A 19,384-nucleotide genomic window follows, 5' to 3' on the forward strand; every position below is an offset into this window, starting at 1 on the left:
CAGTGACCACGTGGAACCAGGAAGGAACCAGGCGATGTCGTGAAGAGTTGCAGGTGAAGGTGAAGCTTGTCGCTGCAGCCAGGAGGACCAGGAAGCGTCGAGGACGACCAGGACCAGGAGGCGAGCTGTCCCACGAAGGCTCTTGCTGTCGGCGGCGTCGAAGTTGGACTAGGACTCACCAAGCCTTGGCAAGCGGAACCCACGAAGAACAAAGGACTTGCTTCTGGTGCAGACCAGGAAGGTCTGGGGTGCTTCTTCTTTGCAGAGGAGCGGGAGCCAGTCTGGAGGAGCCAAACCAGCGCAGAAGATTTCAGGGTGCGTCGTCACAGAGGCCACTAGCCAGCGGGCAAGCAACCGGACAGACGCGGCAAGCAGGAAAATGCTGAAGGGCCCCACGCAGGACTCGTGGAGTGTGGGGGGCTGATCTTCGGTGCAGATGGTGCTTGGGGTTGGGGCTTCTCAATCCCCGGTGCACAACTTCGAGGGTACCTCAGAAGCTGCGCTGTAAGTTACTATCCACTTTTCCCAGGTAGCCGGTCCCACGTCGCTCGTCGCCTCCACGGATCTCAGCTCTGCTGCAGATGTGGATGAGGGTCGGAGAAGTCTGGAAGTCAAGGCTCTGGTCGGGCTCTGCAGTCGGTTCCTCGTAGAACGGTCGCAAAGCAAAGGGTAGTCTCTTGATGGTGCCTGTTTGCACAGGGTAGCCACTCCTTGGCTACAAGGGAGATTCTTCAGTCTTCTTCTTTCGTCGAATGTCGAAGGTCCAGAGTTTCTGTTCAAGTTTGCAGGTTCAGGATAATCTAAAGTCTTGAGGCCCAACTCCCACTCTTATACTAATCTGGGGGGCTGGGATACCTGCTAGGTCACGCCTTATGGGTGGGACCTGGGAGGGGGTGGTTACACCCACTTCCCTTTGTCCAGTTTCGCGCCAGAGCTGGGGCTGGAGTGCCCCAGCGCCGGTTTGAACTGGACTATGCAAGGAACACCTTGTGTGCCCCAGGCATGTCTCATTCCTTTCAGCCCACCCTGCCCCAATACACTAAAGGCTGTCTGGGGAGGTGCTAGCACCTCCCCAAGCAGGAAACCTATTGTCCAGGCCTCCCTGGCTGGGATCACTCCCAGCAGCAGGAGGTCAGACTTGTGTCTGTGGCAGCAGCATCCATTTTGTGATGCTGAGGCTTTGGTTAGAGATAAACAGCAAAGTAGGATTTTAACATGTCTCTCCCTCTAGAAGGGAGGAATAATATCCTCATCACCAGAAATGGTATGGGGGTATTATTCCAACGTGTTAGACACCTTACACGACATGTTTTGATAAAGCCAAACCATAGTTACCATAACCGTTTAAGATTATAAGGCACTTTAAGAGTATATGGTAGGCTATATCATAGAACAGCTATAAGGACATGGTTCCGAAAGCTGCAGACAGGCTCAGCTCATGCTAGAGCACCATCTCACATGTTACCAAGCACTCTGCCTCCAGGATTGTCAAGGCCTGCCATAGGAGTGACTGATAGGTACACATGTGTCTATATATAAGGTAGGTATAGGAATACTACACCTAAGCAAGGGGTGATTACACGACCTTGCCCCAGCTGAGTGATCAGCCAGTTGTGTCTGATTGGAAGGCCAGAACAGGGGTGGCATAATACATGCTGCAGCCCCTGGGAGGCCTAGGGTACACCTATGCCCTGGGTACCTAGGGTACACTGTACAGGGTCCAATAAGGTGATCCTTACCAATTGGTTATGTACCTAGGGTACATGGAGTCCATTTTAAAGAGAGAGCAGACAGCCTGAGACCCTGAATGGCAGGATCTCAGGCCAACTAAGTCGAAAAACCAGCTAGACACTAGGCAAAAAGTTGGGGGTAACCATAGTCAGATATCCACCTTCCTACAGAGCGCACATCAGAAACGTCAAGACCAAATTCAAATCCCATTGAGGCATTACGAAAGGGACAGGAGGGAACATGTGAGTAATGCCCTTAAAGAATCGAGAAACAACAGGGGATTTGAAAAGAGAAGGCTGATCAGGAAGCCGTAAGAAAGCAGAAATAGCAGAAAGATAACCTTTTAAGGTGCCCAGGGCAGCCAGAACCTGAGCTAAGGTGAGCATCTTGAACTTCTCCTTCCAGAGGAAGGCGTTGACGCTCCTGAGGTCCAAGATAGGGCATAGGCCCCCTTTGCCCTTCTTGGGAACCAGAAAGTAGTGGGAATAACAACCACGACCTACTTCTGGACCAGGAACGCGCTCGATGGCCCCTTGGCCAAGAGGGCCGTAACTTCCTCCTGCAGAAGTTGCAAGTGATCCCCCGAAATTTGGTGGCACTGCGGTGGCATGGCTGGAGGGGTCGCCTCGAAGGGGAGGGAGTAGCCCCTTCGGACGAATTGCAGCACCCACCTGTCCGACGTGATGGAACGCCAGTGGAGCAGGTGATGGCGTACCCTGCCTCCCACTGGCGTGGAATGGGCCTGAAAGCACGGACTAGGAGGGATTTGAGGCGGATGCTGCTGGGGTAGATGTGGACGGACCGGCACGTTGACCCCCTGAACCGCATCGGCGGAATCCACGACCACGCGGAGGTTGGTTCTGTAGCCTGTGGCTAGGCGGACGTGAGGGGGAGCCCCTTCCTTGGCCACAAAAGGGGCGAAAAGCGGAAGTTTGCGGGTGCGGGCCGAGAGGCCCAAGGACTTGGCCATAGACCTGGAGCCCTTAAAGCACTCCAGCGCACTATCCGCTTTGTCGCCAAAAAGGCGACTGCCATCGAAGGGCATGTCCATGAGGGTGCTCTGTACATCCCCAGAAAAACTCGTGGACCGCAACCAGGCGTGGCGACGCAGCGCCACCGTGGTAGACACTGCCCTACCCAGCGAGTCTGTAGTGTCCAGTCCACATCGGATGGCATGCCGCGCTGCATCCCGCCCCTCGGCAAGAGCCTGGGCAAGCCGTGTCCAGGCCTCCTCCGGACACTGGGGCAGCACGTCCTCCACCGTATTCCACAGGGAGTGGGAGTAACGGTCCAAAAGGCAGGCGGTGTTTGATAGACCGCAACCCCAAACTGAGAGAGGAGAACAGCTTCTTTCCAAACTGCTCGAGCCTTTTGGATTCCCGATCAGGGGAGCGGACGGGAAGGAGGTCTGGGAGGTAGAGGCCTGGATAACCAGGCTCTCGGGCGTGGGGTGTTGGGAAAGACAACTGGGGTCGCCCGGTGCAGGGCGGTGGCGCCGGGCCACGTTCCGGTCCACAGGAGGAACTGTGGAGGGCTTGGACCAGGTGCCCTTCAGAACGTCACTGAGTGCCTCATTGAACTGCAGCAGAGGCTCCGAGGAGCTTGCTGACGGTTGAAGCACTTCTGTGAGGAGGTTCGTCCTCACGGCCACAGCAGGGAGCTCCAGCCAAAGGGCTTCGGCTGCCTTGCGCAGCACCACAGGAAATGCAGCACCCTCCTCCGAAGCCACTGTCAGAGGAGAGATGAAGCCAGTATCAGGGGAGGTATCAAGGCCACTGGCATCCCCCAGCTCATCTGCCCAGTCCTGTGATAACTGGCCCTGTAGGGCCAGAGGGCCCTCAGACCCTTCCCAGTCGTCACCGTCATCCGATTCCTGGTAGGCAGGTGGAATGATCGGAGCCGAGCGGAAGATGAAATTGCCACCCATCGGCGTCGGACGCGCCGCCTCGCGGCGCCGCTTCGACGCCGGGCCCGGACAGGGACTGAACCGGGGAACGGCGTCGTCCGAAGGCTGCGCCGGAGGTGGTACCGGAGTCAGTGCCGGCGGAGGGGTCGTGAGGTCGACCAGCGCCGACCGAGATCCAGGCCTGGATCCCACGGGGACCTGCGGCATCGGGACCGAAGTCGGCGACGGAGCCGGGGACGGAGCTGCTGGCTCGCTAGGCCTCCCAGTCGAGCCCGCGGGGCCCGAAGGCAAGCCGGCAGGCGTCGACAGCAGAGCCAGGCCCCTCATGGCCGAGAGGAAGCCACTGACCTCCGCCGGAGTCGCGTCGGTCCCAGGGACCGGCGGGTATGGGGACGGACGCGACTCCTGCGGCTCCGACGGAGCCGCGTGAGTGGTACCACCCTCAGCCGAGTCGCGCGACCGGCAAGGAGAGTCCGAAGAGCGATGTCGCCTCTTGGACTTCTTACTATGCTTCGAGTTACCCGAAGACTTGGAACCAGACGAGTGGTGGTGATGACTGCCGCTCCGCGACCGGTCCCTCGACCGGGACCGTGAGCGACGCGGAGCCGACTGCCGGAACTCCAGAAGCTTGCGACCGCTCCCGCCTAGCCTTCGAAGTCAGGGCCCGGCAGTCGAGGCACGATGCGGAATAGCGGTCAGCCCCAAGGCAGTAGAGGCACCGGCGGTGGTGGTCCGTAACCGACATCAGTCGGCTACAGGAGTCACAGGGTTTGAAACCAGGCATCCTACCGGCACCAGAGTCGAGTCGACAGAATAGACCAAAAGAGTCAAAAAGTTTAGTCAAAAAAAGACTAAAAGGGTATGCTCTTCCTGGATCGGCACTGTCTGGCGTGGAAAAAAGAAGAACTGACGTCAGCGCGCGAGGGCGGCGTCTAAGTACTCCGACGACGTCATCCAGGCGCACAACGCCGACAACAGACGCGGAGCCGCAGACGACGCCTAGCGACGCGCAAGGGTATTGCTGACGAAAAATCTTTCCGGATCCAGCCTGACGCCTGGGGATATTCTAAGGGGAGGAATCTAACTAACGTGTTTCTTTCAGATAGATACATTGAAATTGGAGAAAAATTATCTGTGCTCAGCCACACATGAACATGAGTTCCTTTTAAAATGTTTTTTTGCTTCAGTATGTTTAGGGTGATAATGACATCTCACATACCTCCAGGTAGGAGTAAATCATCTGAAAGCATGAAAATATGATATAAACAAGGTATAATCTGGCAAGCAGTTGAAATACTCACCTCTGTTGAAGGGCAAGATTTAGTACTGTTATGGGATTCAGATTTTGGTGAATTTGGAAAGGTTTGCAATTTCTTCTTTTCCTTCTCAATAATGAGAGAAGAGTGTTCAACTGTAAGTTTGGTAATATTGCATACTGCATGCCGTGGCTGATGCAAGCCTTCCATTTCCACACCTCCATCCTTGATATTGTCATCCTTACTAGGCAATGAGGGTGTGGGCACATCTGAAATGGAAATCAGTTTTAATATTAGAAAACTGCATTGAGCAGAGTAGAATCCCACTGCACACAGTTACGTTAGTGAAGGTGAACTGATCCCTAATCAAACCATAAGTGCCAACCTAACCTGCATAGTGAGAAAGTGCACAGTTAAAACTAACAAGCTGTGAAGGAGTGTTGAGAAAGTAGAAAATAAATCTTGAGTGGAATTGTGTGCCTTCTTCATGCAGGGCCATTCTCTAACTTGATCTTATGCAACAGTATGCCAGTGTAACAATAATTTTTTTTTATATTTGAAAGATCCCTTGGAAGGCACACACTTTCACAACTTTCAGAGAAATGTCTGGTGGACGTCTACACTGCTAAGCCAAGAATTCAGTCACAGGATGGATTCAAGGGATTCTGTGATATAGTCAGAACTTTGTGAGTCATTACAAAATGTTAAGGCTCGTTCAGCTGAATTCCTCGGCTCTTGCACTGTAGACCCAACTAACACACATATCCCCATATCCAACCTTGACCAAACTCCAGGTTTCTACTGAAAATATTTTACCAGTAACATTACCAGATAATGAAAGGTATACAAAACTGGAGTGGCTCTCATCAAGACTCAGGTGTTCCCAACTCAACACATCCCAGGAGGAAGAGGGATCTAAAGAGATAGAGCAAGTTAAACTGGATCAGACAAGAACCGGCACTCTTTAGGCCGGCTTCCTAAACATCGAATAAACATTTGATTTTGAAAATCTCATTCTATCACTGGGTCAGACAAACAATATACCTTTCTCGTTATGATTTGCCTTGGGGGAGGAGGAGCACAGAGTGGTTGGCAGTTCAGACGTCACCACATTTGAAGTTAAGAGGTCGATTTTTCCAGTATGTAGACGGAAGCGTTCAAGTTCCTGAGACAAGAGGCTAAACTGCTTTGTCTGGCTGCGGCACTTCTCTTCCAAGTCCTTTACTCGAGCCTAAGAAGAACAGTGGCAAATGTAACAGTCCACAATTTAAAAGGTGAGCATAAAAACCAGATGTTTTTATTGTCATAGGTTAAGACTTTTTCTGATGCAAAAGTGTATTATGATTATGTTTACTTTGTTAATAAAGGTTATTGAAAATCAAAAAAACACCATCTTCCCAGCAATGATTATGTTGGAATTAAAGGGACTGTAATACTCCATGAACTTTTCGAGTGAAGCTCGTCTACAATAAGCATACTACTTTCTGCCGACCTCAAACACAACAACTATACCGCCATTTACACCATTTAACTCAAATACTAACTTCTGCAACTGAGAAGCACCTTTTACACAATTTCCTTATTATAGAAGTTTTTTCTTTACATTTTTTTTTCTTATGGAAAGATTTTTCAAAGACTATTTTTCATACCTTTATAACATTAAAGAACCCTGATGCTTACAGCAAGACCTTTCAATTCAACAATGCACCTACTAGAGCCAAGGGGAAAGCTCAGCCACATTACAGCAGACACAGATCCTCTGCTTTGGTTTCGGTGACCGGCTCCTAGTGGGGAGCACGCTAGTCACACTTGTCTTGAGTGTCTGATGGACAAACCGGGTTCAAATGCTTGTGATGCCTCACTCTTTCCAGGATGGACTCTCCAGGTATTTGGGATAGGGAAAACAGCTCTTCCTTCCAGGTGATGTCCTGAAACCTCTAGCATGCCTCCACCCCCGAACCACACACATGAACCCATTACAGGGAGAGAGGTCCTCTGCCATTATGGAGGGTATGCTTCGTATGCCCCTCCAGGCCCATGACAGGTCCAGGACTGAACTTTGGCAAAGGGCAGGCCTAGGCCTTCATGCACACGCTACATTAGCATGAGGCTGGGTTCAATATCTAAACAACGAGATACCAGATACTTATATCAGGGCTTGCAAGGCAATGGACAAAGATGTACATCGATCAAGGGACATACCCATCTCAACAATCACACACATGATTCACTCGAACCAGTCAGGATTCAGGCCAGAGAGATCCACAAGACTTAACCTACAACAAGCTGGCATTGGCCAGGACAATTTAAGGGAGCCTACAGAACAGGTATTTCTAGATGCTAATAAAACATCCTTGGAGGTTCAATTTGGTGAAATTGAGGTTTATGTTCCAAGTATCCAAGCAAAATAGGTTTTAGACCTTATTTTATGTCCTAGGTCAGACTGCTTTATATCGAACATTATGGTAAATGGCACTCATTCCAGAAGTTTTCAAATTCCCAGGGGGGTGAGCCATGGATACCCTCTGTCCCCAATATTATTTGCATTGACAATCAGGCCCCTGGCTGAGCTGATATGAAAAGATGCCCAGATCAGAGTGTGAGGCTGGATAATTGATGGGACAAGAGTCTCTATTTATCTGGATCATCTCTTACTATACAGAGCCAACCTGGATGGAAACCTGGAAAGGCTCAATTTCATATTCGGCAAATGTAGCCAATATTGGGCCTTGGTATCAAATGTACCAAATCTTTACGATTCCTACTGGGCCATTGGAAAACAAAACCATAACTACACATGCCTTAAGGGTGGAACACACTTTAAATATATGGGAATGATGATCTGTACTGATGCACACACACAATATTCTGGTAACCATGATCCTCTTCTACAAAGCCTTGGTAACTATGTTGCACACTGAAGGGTGATCACCCCCCATCTCTATTGGGGCCTGGCGGAACTTTTCAAGATGGTCACACTTCCAAAATGAATATACACTGCAGAACATTACCGTATGCAATTCCAGAGCGTAGTTTCTATAGGACAGATGACATGGCAACGGCACGGCTCTCAGGCATAGGTGCCCCCCCCACAACCCTAATGATTGCTTTGACAATACTTTAGAGATCCATTTATGAAGGTGAAACTGTGTTATCCAACACTAGAAAGTACTGTGAGAAGTTGGCCTGATATATGATGTCACTAGTTCTAGTGTACACCTGGTATCAGTCCAAACAACCCTTATGGTGATTGGTTGTAAAGTCAACCTTATAGACCAGCTATCCTAGTGGTAGCATGGACAAGAGCAGCCTTAGGCTAAACTCTGTATGGCAGGTGAAGCCAGCTGTTATACCATTATAGTCCCTTGAATACCAAATGAAAGGACACCACACCAGGTATATATAAAATTAGAATGTATTTATTCTAACATATACCCGCAGCACTCTTTATGAGTTCAGAGGTCTAAGTACAAACAATTTCTTATGTAGCATACGTTAAGTTACACAGGAAAATACAGTTAGGCCCAGGGGCCACGCAAACCATATACTAAGAAAGTGGTATAAGTACCACTTCACGAACAGGGAGTAGGCCTAGGGCATCGCTGGGGCTACACTACCCTACCAATAGTTAGGAAGTGGGAGGCCCACGGGAAGCGTGTGCAGTGTGGAAACACACACGCGGGTTACATTAAAGTCAATGGGAATGTAACAGTTAGAAATAGGAAGAATAAGGACACTTCCGAAGTAACTAGGAGGAAGCAACTAAAGACTTAGACACTTGGATAGTCAATATCCACTGGAGCACCGGAGTACTCGCGTTACCTCACCCACAGGAGACGGGTGCATAGGTGTGAAGATGTGTCGGGTGTCGTCGCTGGATCCTATGGATGCCTGAAGAACAGATGCTGGCAGGCGGCCAGGAGGAAGATGCCCAATGGATCCAAGGATGGATCTTGAAGGAAGAACACCTGCAAGCAGAGGGGACAAAGTCTGGGTCACTAGCCAGTGACCGGGTGGAACCAGGAAGGGACCCTGCGATGTCGTGCAGAACACAGGTGATGTCTTGAAGTTTGTCTCTGCAGCTGCGTGGACCAGGAGGCGTCGAGGACGACCAGAACCAGGGTACGAGCTGTCCCACGAAGGATCTTGCGGATGGCGGAGTTGACGTCCCGATTGGAGTCAACAAGCCTTGGCAAAGGCAACCCACGCGGAAATGGAAATTCGCTTCAGGTGCAGACCAGGAAGGTCTGAGGTGCTTTTCTTTCACAGGGAAGCAAGGGCCAGTCTGGAGGAGCCAAACCAGCGGTGGAAAGTCAAGGGTTCGTCGTCACTGAGGCTACTAGCCAACGGGCCAGCAACCGGACAGACGCGTCGAGCAGGAAAATGCAAAAGGGCCCCACGCACAACTCGTGGAGTGTGGAGGGCTGATCTTCGGTGCAGATGGTGCTCGGGGTTGGGGCTTCTCAATCCCCAGAGCACAACTTCGAGGATGCCTCAGAAGCTGCGCTGGAAGCTACTCGCCAATTTTCCCAGGTAGCCGGTCCCACGTCTCTCGTCGCCTCCACGGATCTCAGCTTGGCTGTGGATGTGGATCAGGGTCGGAGAAGTCTGGAGGTCAAGGCGCTGGTCGGGCTCTGCAGTTGGTTCCTCGTAGAACTTGGGCAAAGCAAACGGCAGGTGGCTTGTTGGTGCCTGTTTGCAGAGGGTGGCCACTCCTTGGCCACAAGGGAGATTCTTCAGTTTTCTTGTCGTCGAATGTCGAAGGTCAAGAGTTTCGTGTCTCGTTTCAGTTCAGGATAATCCAAAGTCCTAGGAACTCAGCTCCCACTCTTATACTAATCTGGTGGGCTGGGTTACCTGCTAGGTCCCTCCTATGAGTGGGACCAGGGAGGGGGGTGGTTACACCCCCTTCCCTTTGTCCAGTTTTGCGCCAGGGCTGGGGCTGGAGGGCCCCAGCAACGGTTTGAACCGGGCTATGCATGGGACACCTTGTGTGCCCCAGGCAGTGTCTCGTTTCTTTCATCCCTACCTGCCCCAATACACTAAGTCCTGTCTGGGGTGGTGCTAGCACCTCCCAAGGCAGGAAACCTATTGTCCAAGCCTCCCTCGCTGGAAGGACTCCCAGCAGCAGGAAGTCAGACTTGTGTCCGTGGCAGCAGCATCCATTTTGTGATGCTGGGGCTCTGGTTAACTTTAACCGGGTAAGTAGGATTTTAACATGTCTTCTCCCTCTAGAAGGGGGGAATACTATCCTCATCGCCAGAAACGGTGTGGGGGTAGTATTCCAAAGTGTTAGACACCTTACACGACATGTTTTGATAAAGCCAAACCATAGTTACCATAACCGCGAGGATTATAAGGTACTTTAAGAGAATATGGTAGGGGATATCATAGAACAGCTATAAGGACATGGTTCAGAAAGCTGCAGACAGGCTCAGCTCATGCTAGAGCACTATCTCACATGTTACCAAGCACTCTGCCTCCAGGATTGTTAAGGCTTGCCATAGGAGTGGCTTAAAGGTTACCCATGTGTCTATATATAAGGTAGGTATAGGAATACTATACCTAAGCAAGGGGTGATTACACGACCTTGCCCCAGCTGAGTGATCAGCCAGTTGTGTCATGATGGGAGGCCAGCCAGGGGTGGCATAATACATGCTGCAGCCCCTGGTAGGCCTAGGGCACACCTATGCCCTGGGTATCTAAGGTACACTGTACAGGGCCCTATAAGGTGATCCTTACCAATTGGGTTATGTACCTAAAGTACATAGTATGAATTTAGAGAGAGAACAGCTGGGCTGTGGGTCTGATTAGCAGGCCCACAGCCACATCTAAGTCGAAAACCAGTGAAGCAAAAAGCAAAAAGTGGGGGTGACCATAGGAAGCAGACCCTACTCTCCTACAAGTACTATCAAGCTGCCCTACTGATGACTGTAAATGGGGGTGCCTTCAAGGGCCCAGGACGACTCAGGATCGACAGATGTAGGCCCAAAGGGCAATTCACCGGTCCTATATGTGGGTTTGATATCGAACCACACACAGCAGTTACAGAATAAGTGATTAAATCATGGCATAAACTTGATAAGGAAGTAGGGTGTGCTGAAACACTAACACCCAGGACGCCACTGTCGATGCTGAAAAATGGGACCCAGTTGACTGTCTTTAGGCGGTTGCATAACAGGGATGTGGAGTTCCTATAGCCCGACGCCCGGGACATATTGTTTGGGGTCAAGGGCAACAAGTTTTATTGTGTATTTCGTCCTTGGGGCAAGTAGACCCAACTCCCTGCAGCACAAACCCTTTTGCCCGTTTGCAGTACCACATTTTGGACCAGGGAAGACTTGTATTTATGATTCAATAATGCAAAGCTTTCATTATCAGGATGAGCACTCAAAGTAAATGTTGTAAGCTCGGACTGCACTATTGACAGTGGTTCCAGTATAAATTTGTACACAAGTTTTCAAAGTTTAGTAATTTAAGGCTATGTATAAATCCCAGAATGCTCTCTGATTATATGCAAATATTTTCCGAAGCTCGAACGCAAGACTGACGATTCTTTGCTTTCAAAATAAAATGTTCACAAAAATATGAAAGTAGAAAAAAAACATTTCTCTAAACTACTGTAAGATTTTAGGTACCATATCTTTGCAGCATCATTTAGTTAACATGTTGATGTATGCTAGTATTTCCCCAAAAGTATTCACGATAGAAAATCAGTGTAACCAGTTTAAATACAATTATGGAAAACAAAAATAAACAAGCATTGGCAAAGCCAGTAGGTCTGAAATTTGAGGTCAGCCTTTTGGTTATCTCAATGCGTGTCTTGTTTAGGCATGGTTTTTGTAAAACCTTATCGGTTTGGGAGCTGATGGGCCCTCACCATTCTAACAAACGTTGGCAAAACCTAAAATTGTTTTTGGTCTCAAAAGGTAAACATTGCCACAACAGTTTCGGACACTAAACACAAAACTACTTTGTGCACCAATATGCTCCTTGTGAAAGAGCAGAATACTGTCACTCACAGTGAAGCCAGCTGATTGAGAGAGAGAGAGAGAGACAGACAGAATTTTAATAAACACAAAAGGTCATTGGTAACGCCAGGGCTAATTAGAGGCCCAATTATTAAAGAAAGTCTCAAAACTGCATCCATGGTATGAACAAATGTTACTTACCTGTAAACTGTGGTTCTCCAGTATTGGTGTCTTTCATAGATTCACATGCTTGAATATTCCCCTTCGTTGAAGTGGGAGTCCCACGGTACATTAAAAAAGCAATAAGCCAGATATATATATATGAATAAAATACATATATAAATAAACATTATATATTTTAAAATAACATACAAAGTCAAAAGTACCATAGGATAACATTGACACATAGGAATGCATTGAAAAAGAAATCACTTTACTGACATATCCATGTCGTTTTTATAGTCCAAACTCCAGCCAATCAGGCGCAAACACCCTCTAGAACCTTCTCCTCAGAAGCTCAGGCCCTCAGATTTTCGTAGCACAAGAGTGACAAAAGAGTCTATGAGGAGAAGAGAGCCTCTGAGGGGAGGAAGGGTAGGTCGCATGTGAATCCATGAAAGACACCAATACTGATGTCTCCCTGATAAAAAGTGCAATAAATGTAACTTTATTGGAGCATCTGATGTTCACATGTTCCTGGAATGCCCGGACATTGCCAAATTTTGGGAGGAAGTGAAGAATACTTTAAATTCCATTTTAAATGCATCCTTGTTAATAACTCTACCACTTGTCATCTTTGGGCTGGAAGATACTATCGTTGGCAAAGCAAGGTCCTTCCTCTTCTATGCAATTTTATTGGCCAGAAGGCAAATTTGTATACATTGGGTAGAAAAAACAGCCCCATTACACTCTGGGTGGCTCTCGTCTTTATACGAAACATCTAAAGCTGACCTTAATAGATCATGTAGCAAACGTAACTTGGCTTTTTGGAATCTGCTGATCAATTGGAGATAATATCCCGGGTTTTTTTTTTTTTTTTCCCCGGGTCCTATGATTATGCCATGAACACTCCTTGGACCGGGTTTAGCCTAGTTACGTTAATGGTCCTGCAGGTTGGAATATACCTAGATGGAGTCAGCGACAGTCCTTATGGTTTTGGGATATATCTGCCACAAACATAACAACCCACGCCTCTGCGTCGTGTAAGGTGGTTGGAATCTCCCATACTGAGGGTAAGGCAAATGAGGACAAAAAAAAAAGAAAAAAAAAAAAGCCACCAATACTGGAGAACCACAGTTTACAGGTAAGTAACATGTGTTCTTCTCCAGTATTGGGGTGTCTTTCATAGATTCACATGCTTGAATAGAATAGTGAGCAGTACTCTGCCGCCTGAAGAGGCAGTATCAAAGTTGCATGAAATACAATGACATAGCATCACAGAATCACAAAACTGATAACAACCCAAGGAGGAGGGAAGTAACAGAGGCTCACCTTATTTGAAAAGATTACGAAGAACTGCTTGGCCCACTGCTGTATCGGCTTCGTTGATCGCCTCCAGGCAGTAGTGCCTCGTGAAAGTGTGCCTGCTGGACCACGTAGCTGCCCAGCAGATTTGATGAATCGGCACACCAGCGAATAGGGCAGTAGAGGAGGACATCGCCCTTGTAGAATGCGCCCTCACTCCGGAAGGAAGAGGCCTGCCAGCCTTCTGATGGCAGAATGATATCGCTGAAGAAATCCAACGTGCAATTGTTGGCTTGGTAACAGAATGTCCCTTACAGGTTCGTCCATAGGCAACGAACAGTTGGTCAGATTGGCGAAAGGGTGCCGTTCTGCTAATATAAAATTTGATTTTTACAACAAACAAATGATGGACGGAATGCTGACAATGCAGACATTCTCCCCCAGTCAAGAGATCTGGGTTAAATCCATCGTTCTTTTGCCCACTACACCACCCCAGTTTAGACATGGCCATATGCAAATCAGTCTTGACCCCGTGCCTCATGGGAACAGTCCAGCCCGAACTGCCAAGCCATGTCTTCCCTGGACCGGAATCAAGCATCCTAGGACCGGTTTCTGGCTATCAGCCGTCATCAGCCAGGATAGCTTGACTCCAGTGGCGTAGTGAGCACGGGTCCCACGTCTGGGAATACCCATCCCACTTAGGGCGAAAAGCGTTACAACAAACAAATGATGGACGGAATGCTGACAATGCAGACATTCTCCCCCAGTCAAGAGATCTGGGTTAAATCCATCGTTCTTTTGCCCACTACGCCACCCCAGTTTAGACATGGCCATATGCAAATCAGTCTTGACCCCGTGCCTCATGGGAACAGTCCAGCCCGAACTGCCAAGCCATGTCTTCCCTGGACCGGAATCAAGCATCCTAGGACCGGTTTCTGGCTATCAGCCGTCATCAGCCAGGATAGCTTGACTCCAGTGGCGTAGTGAGCACGGGTCCCACGTCTGGGAATACCCATCCCACTTAGGGCGAAAAGCGTTACAACAAACAAATGATGGACGGAATGCTGACAATGCAGACATTCTCCCCCAGTCAAGAGATCTGGGTTAAATCCATCGTTCTTTTGCCCACTACACCACCCCAGTTTAGACATGGCCATATGCAAATCAGTCTTGACCCCGTGCCTCATGGGAACAGTCCAGCCCGAACTGCCAAGCCATGTCTTCCCTGGACCGGAATCAAGCATCCTAGGACCGGTTTCTGGCTATCAGCCGTCATCAGCCAGGATAGCTTGACTCCAGTGGCGTAGTGAGCACGGGTCCCACGTCTGGGAATACCCATCCCACTTAGGGCGAAAAGCGTTACAACAAACAAATGATGGACGGAATGCTGACAATGCAGACATTCTCCCCCAGTCAAGAGATCTGGGTTAAATCCATCGTTCTTTTGCCCACTACACCACCCCAGTTTAGACATGGCCATATGCAAATAAGTCTTGACCCCGTGCCTCATGGGAACAGTCCAGCCCGAACTGCCAAGCCATGTCTTCCCTGGACCGGAATCAAGCATCCTAGGACCGGTTTCTGGCTATCAGCCCTCATCAGCCAGGATAGCTTGACTCCAGTGGCGTAGTGAGCACGGGTCCCACGTCTGGGAATACCCATCCCACTTAGGGCGAAAAGCGTTACAACAAACAAATGATGGACGGAATGCTGACAATGCAGACATTCTCCCCCAGTCAAGAGATCTGGGTTAAATCCATCGTTCTTTTGCCCACTACACCACCCCAGTTTAGACATGGCCATATGCAAATCAGTCTTGACCCCGTGCCTCATGGGAACAGTCCAGCCCGAACTGCCAAGCCATGTCTTCCCTGGACCGGAATCAAGCATCCTAGGACCGGTTTCTGGCTATCAGCCGTCATCAGCCAGGATAGCTTGACTCCAGTGGCGTATTGAGCACGGGTCCCACGTCTGGGAATACCCATCCCACTTAGGGCGAAAAGCGTTACAACAAACAAATGATGGACGGAATGCTGACAATGCAGACATTCTCCCCCAGTCAAGAGATCTGGGTTAAATCCATCGTTCTTTTGCCCACTACACCACCCCAGTTTAGACATGGCCATATGCAAATCAGTCTTGACCCCGTGCCTCATGGGAACAGTCCAGCCCGAACTGCCAAGCCATGTCTTCCCTGGACCGGAATCAAGCATCCTAGGTCCAGTTTCTGGCTATCAGCCGTCATCAGCCAGGATAGCTTGACTCCAGTGGCGTAGTGAGCACGGGTCCCACGTCTGGGAATACCCATCCCACTTAGGTCGAAAAGCGTTACAACAAACAAATGATGGACGGAATGCTGACAATGCAGACATTCTCCCCCAGTCAAGAGATCTGGGTTAAATCCATCGTTCTTTTGCCCACTACACCACCCCAGTTTAGACATGGCCATATGCAAATCAGTCTTGACCCCGTGCCTCATGGGAACAGTCCAGCCCGAACTGCCAAGCCATGTCTTCCCTGGACCGGAATCAAGCATCCTAGGACCGGTTTCTGGCTATCAGCCGTCATCAGCCAGTCCCAGAGATTGGAACAGAGTCCGACAAAACTGAGTGTCTAAGGATGCCTGATGGTAAGACTGAGACTTGATTACACAATCGTCCAAATATGGGAAGATTTGAATGCCTCGCAATCGTAGATAGGCCACCACCGGGGCGAGGACCTTCGTAAAGACCCGGGGGGCGGAGCAGAGCCCAAAGGGCAGGACTCTAAACTGAAAGTCTCTCTGGCCTACACGGAAGCGCAGGTATTTTCTGTGGCGTGGTAGAATCGGCACATGGAAATAGGCATCCTGAAGATCGATTGTCGACATGAAGTCGTCTTGAGAGGGGAGCCGAAGAATTTCCCTCAGTGTAAGCATGCAGAAAGTCTGATCCTTTAGAAACTTGTTCAGAGCCCTCAGGTCGAGGATCGGGCGCCACTCTCCAGACCTCTTTAGCACGAGGAAAAAACGGGAATAGAAACCCAGCCCCATCTGAGTCTTTGGAACCACTTCGATGGCCCCTTTTTTGAGCATTAATTTGATTTGTTGGAAAAGCTCCTTGAGATGAGCGGGAGGAGGACCGGTTGGGGGGAAGTTCCGATGGAATTTGACGAATTCCAGAGCATGGCCTTTTGAAGCAATGTCCAATACCCAACGGTCTGAAGTTATTAGCGACTAATTTGAAAAGAATTTCGAGATTCGGCCTCCAACTCTGATGGGGGGGCCTTGAGAGGAGGGGGGTGTAAGCAAAGAAAGTCATTGTTTCTTGGAAGAGGTTCCCCGATAGTTAGACTTTCCCCTGTAGGACTGGTTAGTCTGTTGTCGATAAGACTGTGGAATCTGGGAGGAAAAACGCTGATTTCCTTGATTGTATTGGCAGTATTGTGTTGATCCGCCACGAAAGGAGGAGTTGGTGCTGCGTCCGCGAGCACCCCGAAAAGGCTGTCTTTTAAACTGCAGCGTGCCAAGGGAACGAGCTGTTTCCGTGTCCTTTTTTATTGTTTGGAGCGCCTCATCCACGTGCTGGCCAGCAGCGACTCCCCATCAAATGGCATGTCAAGGATTTTCGCCTGGACTTCCTGGCGAAAAGAAGTAGAGCGAAGCCAACCCTTCCCCCTTAGAACAGCTGCCCCAGCTAGCTGGCGAAAACAATCGATGATCTCCGAAGATGCTCTTTCTCCCTCCTGAAGAATCTTTAGAGCGTCCGGTCTAGAGGGCTGTGGGATGAGGTTTATGAAAGCAGCCATGTCGGACCACATTTGGCGGTCGTAGCGACCCAAGATGGCTAGGGAATTCGCTGCTCTGACAGTTGTAGAGGCCATGGTTGAAAAAAATTTCCAATGGCATCCAAGCGACGCCCATCACGGTCAGGTGGAGAGGTAAGCGGAGAAGACGGATTCCTTGAGCGACGTTGTGCCGCCTGGGTAATCACAGAATCCGGCTTTGGCTGGGATACCAGACAAGCAGGAGAAGAGTCTGGAGCCTTGTATCTCCAACCGCGGGAGAACTGCAGGAATTGAATTTGGTCTTTTCATCAATTTCATACCCTCGTTCCAGATGAAATCAACTATGGGCACAGCCCGAACTTGCTTCTGCGGCTGAGTTTTAAAATCATATAAAAGCAATCCTCCTCTCTCACTACCATTGGGAGATGAAAATGCTGTGCCGCCCTTTCCATCATTTGATGGAAACCTGTGATATCAACAGGAGGAGAATTCACTGGAGACCCAGGAGGCGGAGACGGCGAATTTATCTGGTAATCGTCCCAATCAGCCATAGTATCATCATCACCCAGGAGTTCACCGTCTTCTCTAACCGGAAGGACGTCAGCGTCACACTCTGTAGGAGGTACTAGCAAAGGGACGGATGGTCTTGGTTCCGCCGCCGGCAGAAGAGGAGCTGGAGTGTTCGGAGGCGCTTCTCGTGGAGAGCCGTGGGAAGAAGGTGGGAAACGGCGGTTGTAATCCTCCAGCATAAATTGGAGATTAGAGATGAGGGATAATGGCAACTGTGCCATCGGAATCTGCGCAGGAGGCTCCTCCTCTTCCTCCTGATAATAAAGGTCCTCCTGGTCCTCATCGTCGTAATCTTGACACTTTCTGAAAAGTTCCGATGGACTGCGAGCAGCCCGGAATGTGTTATGTATTTCATCATCCGAGGCAGAATCATCCTCCATTGCCAGAGGGAAACAGTTATGGCGGTGGTTGAGTGGCTGGTGGCACTGTAATGGAATCCAAAACAGCGTGACGACGCTGCAGGAGTGAATCATCGACAGAAGCAGGCGTTGGCATAGAAACTGGCACCAATGAAAGAGATGCAAAATTTGGCGTGGACGAGAGACCTGCCGTCGACGAACTAGCCAACACAGTCGAAGAAGCAACCGTCGACGAAGCTACCGTCGACGAAGCCGCCACCGTCGACGAAGCCGCCACCGTCGACGAAGCCGCCACCGTCGACGAAGCCACCACCGTTGACGAAGCCACCGTCGACGAAGCCACCATCGACGTAGCCGCCGTCGACGAAGCCGTCGTCGACGAAGCCTTAGTAACCGTCGACGAGGAGGATCTCTTCTTCTTGATCGTCGTCGATGAAGATTTAGATGTCGACGGGACAGCCACAGGAAGATAGCGTTGACAGCATAAGGAACCTGCTGGAAGCCGTCGTCACCGAAGTCGTCACCGAAGTACTAGAAGCAGCAGATTTCATCGACGGAGTGACCGTCGAGGAGCCCGTCGACGGTCTGGCACGTTTATGAGAGGAAACATGCGCTGGGAGAGCCACAGACGCCTGAGAGTGAGATCTCGGGGGTGTGGGCGTAGCAGCAGAGTGTAGTGGCACTTTAGCAACCTCCAGAAGGTGAAGCTTCCTGTTTTTAAGAAAGGGGGAGAGCAAGTCATGCACATTGCTACGCTTAGAGGAGGCTCCACTGCATCCAGAAGCCACACTTTCGGCATCAGAGAGAGGATTATCTGTGACTTTCAACTTTTGTAGCCACAGAAGGAGGCGGTCCCCTCTATCCTTTAGAGTCTTCTGAGAAAAGTCCTGCAAATTTTGCAGTTTCCTACCTCATGGTCTGGATAGAGGCAGTATATACACTTCTTGTGAGGGTCCTCTGAAAAGAGCCTCAACTTCCCACAAGAAGCGCAAGGACGGAAAAGAGACTTCTCACTTGAAGACATCAGGAAAAGCTGAAGATATCCAAAACCAGAGAAAAACTGAGCAGAGCTCAGGGAGATTCCCTTCACACGACGTGCGGTAGAAAATCTGAGGGCCTGAGCTTCTGAGGAGAAGGTTCTAGAGGGTGTTTGCGTCTGATTGGCTGGAGTTTCGACTATAAAAACGACATGGATATGTCAGTAAAGTGATTTCTTTTTCAATGCATTCCTATGTGTCAATGTTATCCTATGGTACTTCATATATAGATATATAGATGAGGCTTATTGCTTTTTTTATGTACAGTGGGACTCCCACTTCGACGACGGGGAATATTCAAGCATGTGAATCTATGAAAGACACC

At 49.6% G+C, this 19,384-nt stretch overlaps 1 protein-coding gene across 4 annotated transcripts in view; it reads right to left on the minus strand.

Annotated features, from left to right (window-relative positions):
* TSPOAP1 (TSPO associated protein 1) overlaps nt 1–19,384 on the minus strand; it is a 3,327,443-nt gene that overhangs the window by 1,711,814 nt on the left and 1,596,245 nt on the right. For 3 of the 4 annotated variants that reach the window (XM_085649739.1, XM_085649736.1, XM_085649738.1), the window contains exons 11-13: nt 5,938–6,124; nt 5,722–5,808; nt 4,939–5,162 (exon numbers count right to left, since the gene is read on the minus strand). In XM_085649739.1, coding sequence (XP_085505865.1) covers nt 4,939–5,162; nt 5,722–5,808; nt 5,938–6,124 — 498 coding nt within the window. The remainder of the gene's footprint in view (nt 1–4,938; nt 5,163–5,721; nt 5,809–5,937; nt 6,125–19,384) is intronic. The other variant, XM_085649737.1, reaches the window with a different exon arrangement.

Source organism: Triturus cristatus, chromosome 3_2 (assembly GCF_964204655.1).
Source record: "Triturus cristatus chromosome 3_2, aTriCri1.1, whole genome shotgun sequence".
Taxonomy (NCBI): domain Eukaryota; kingdom Metazoa; phylum Chordata; class Amphibia; order Caudata; family Salamandridae; genus Triturus; species Triturus cristatus.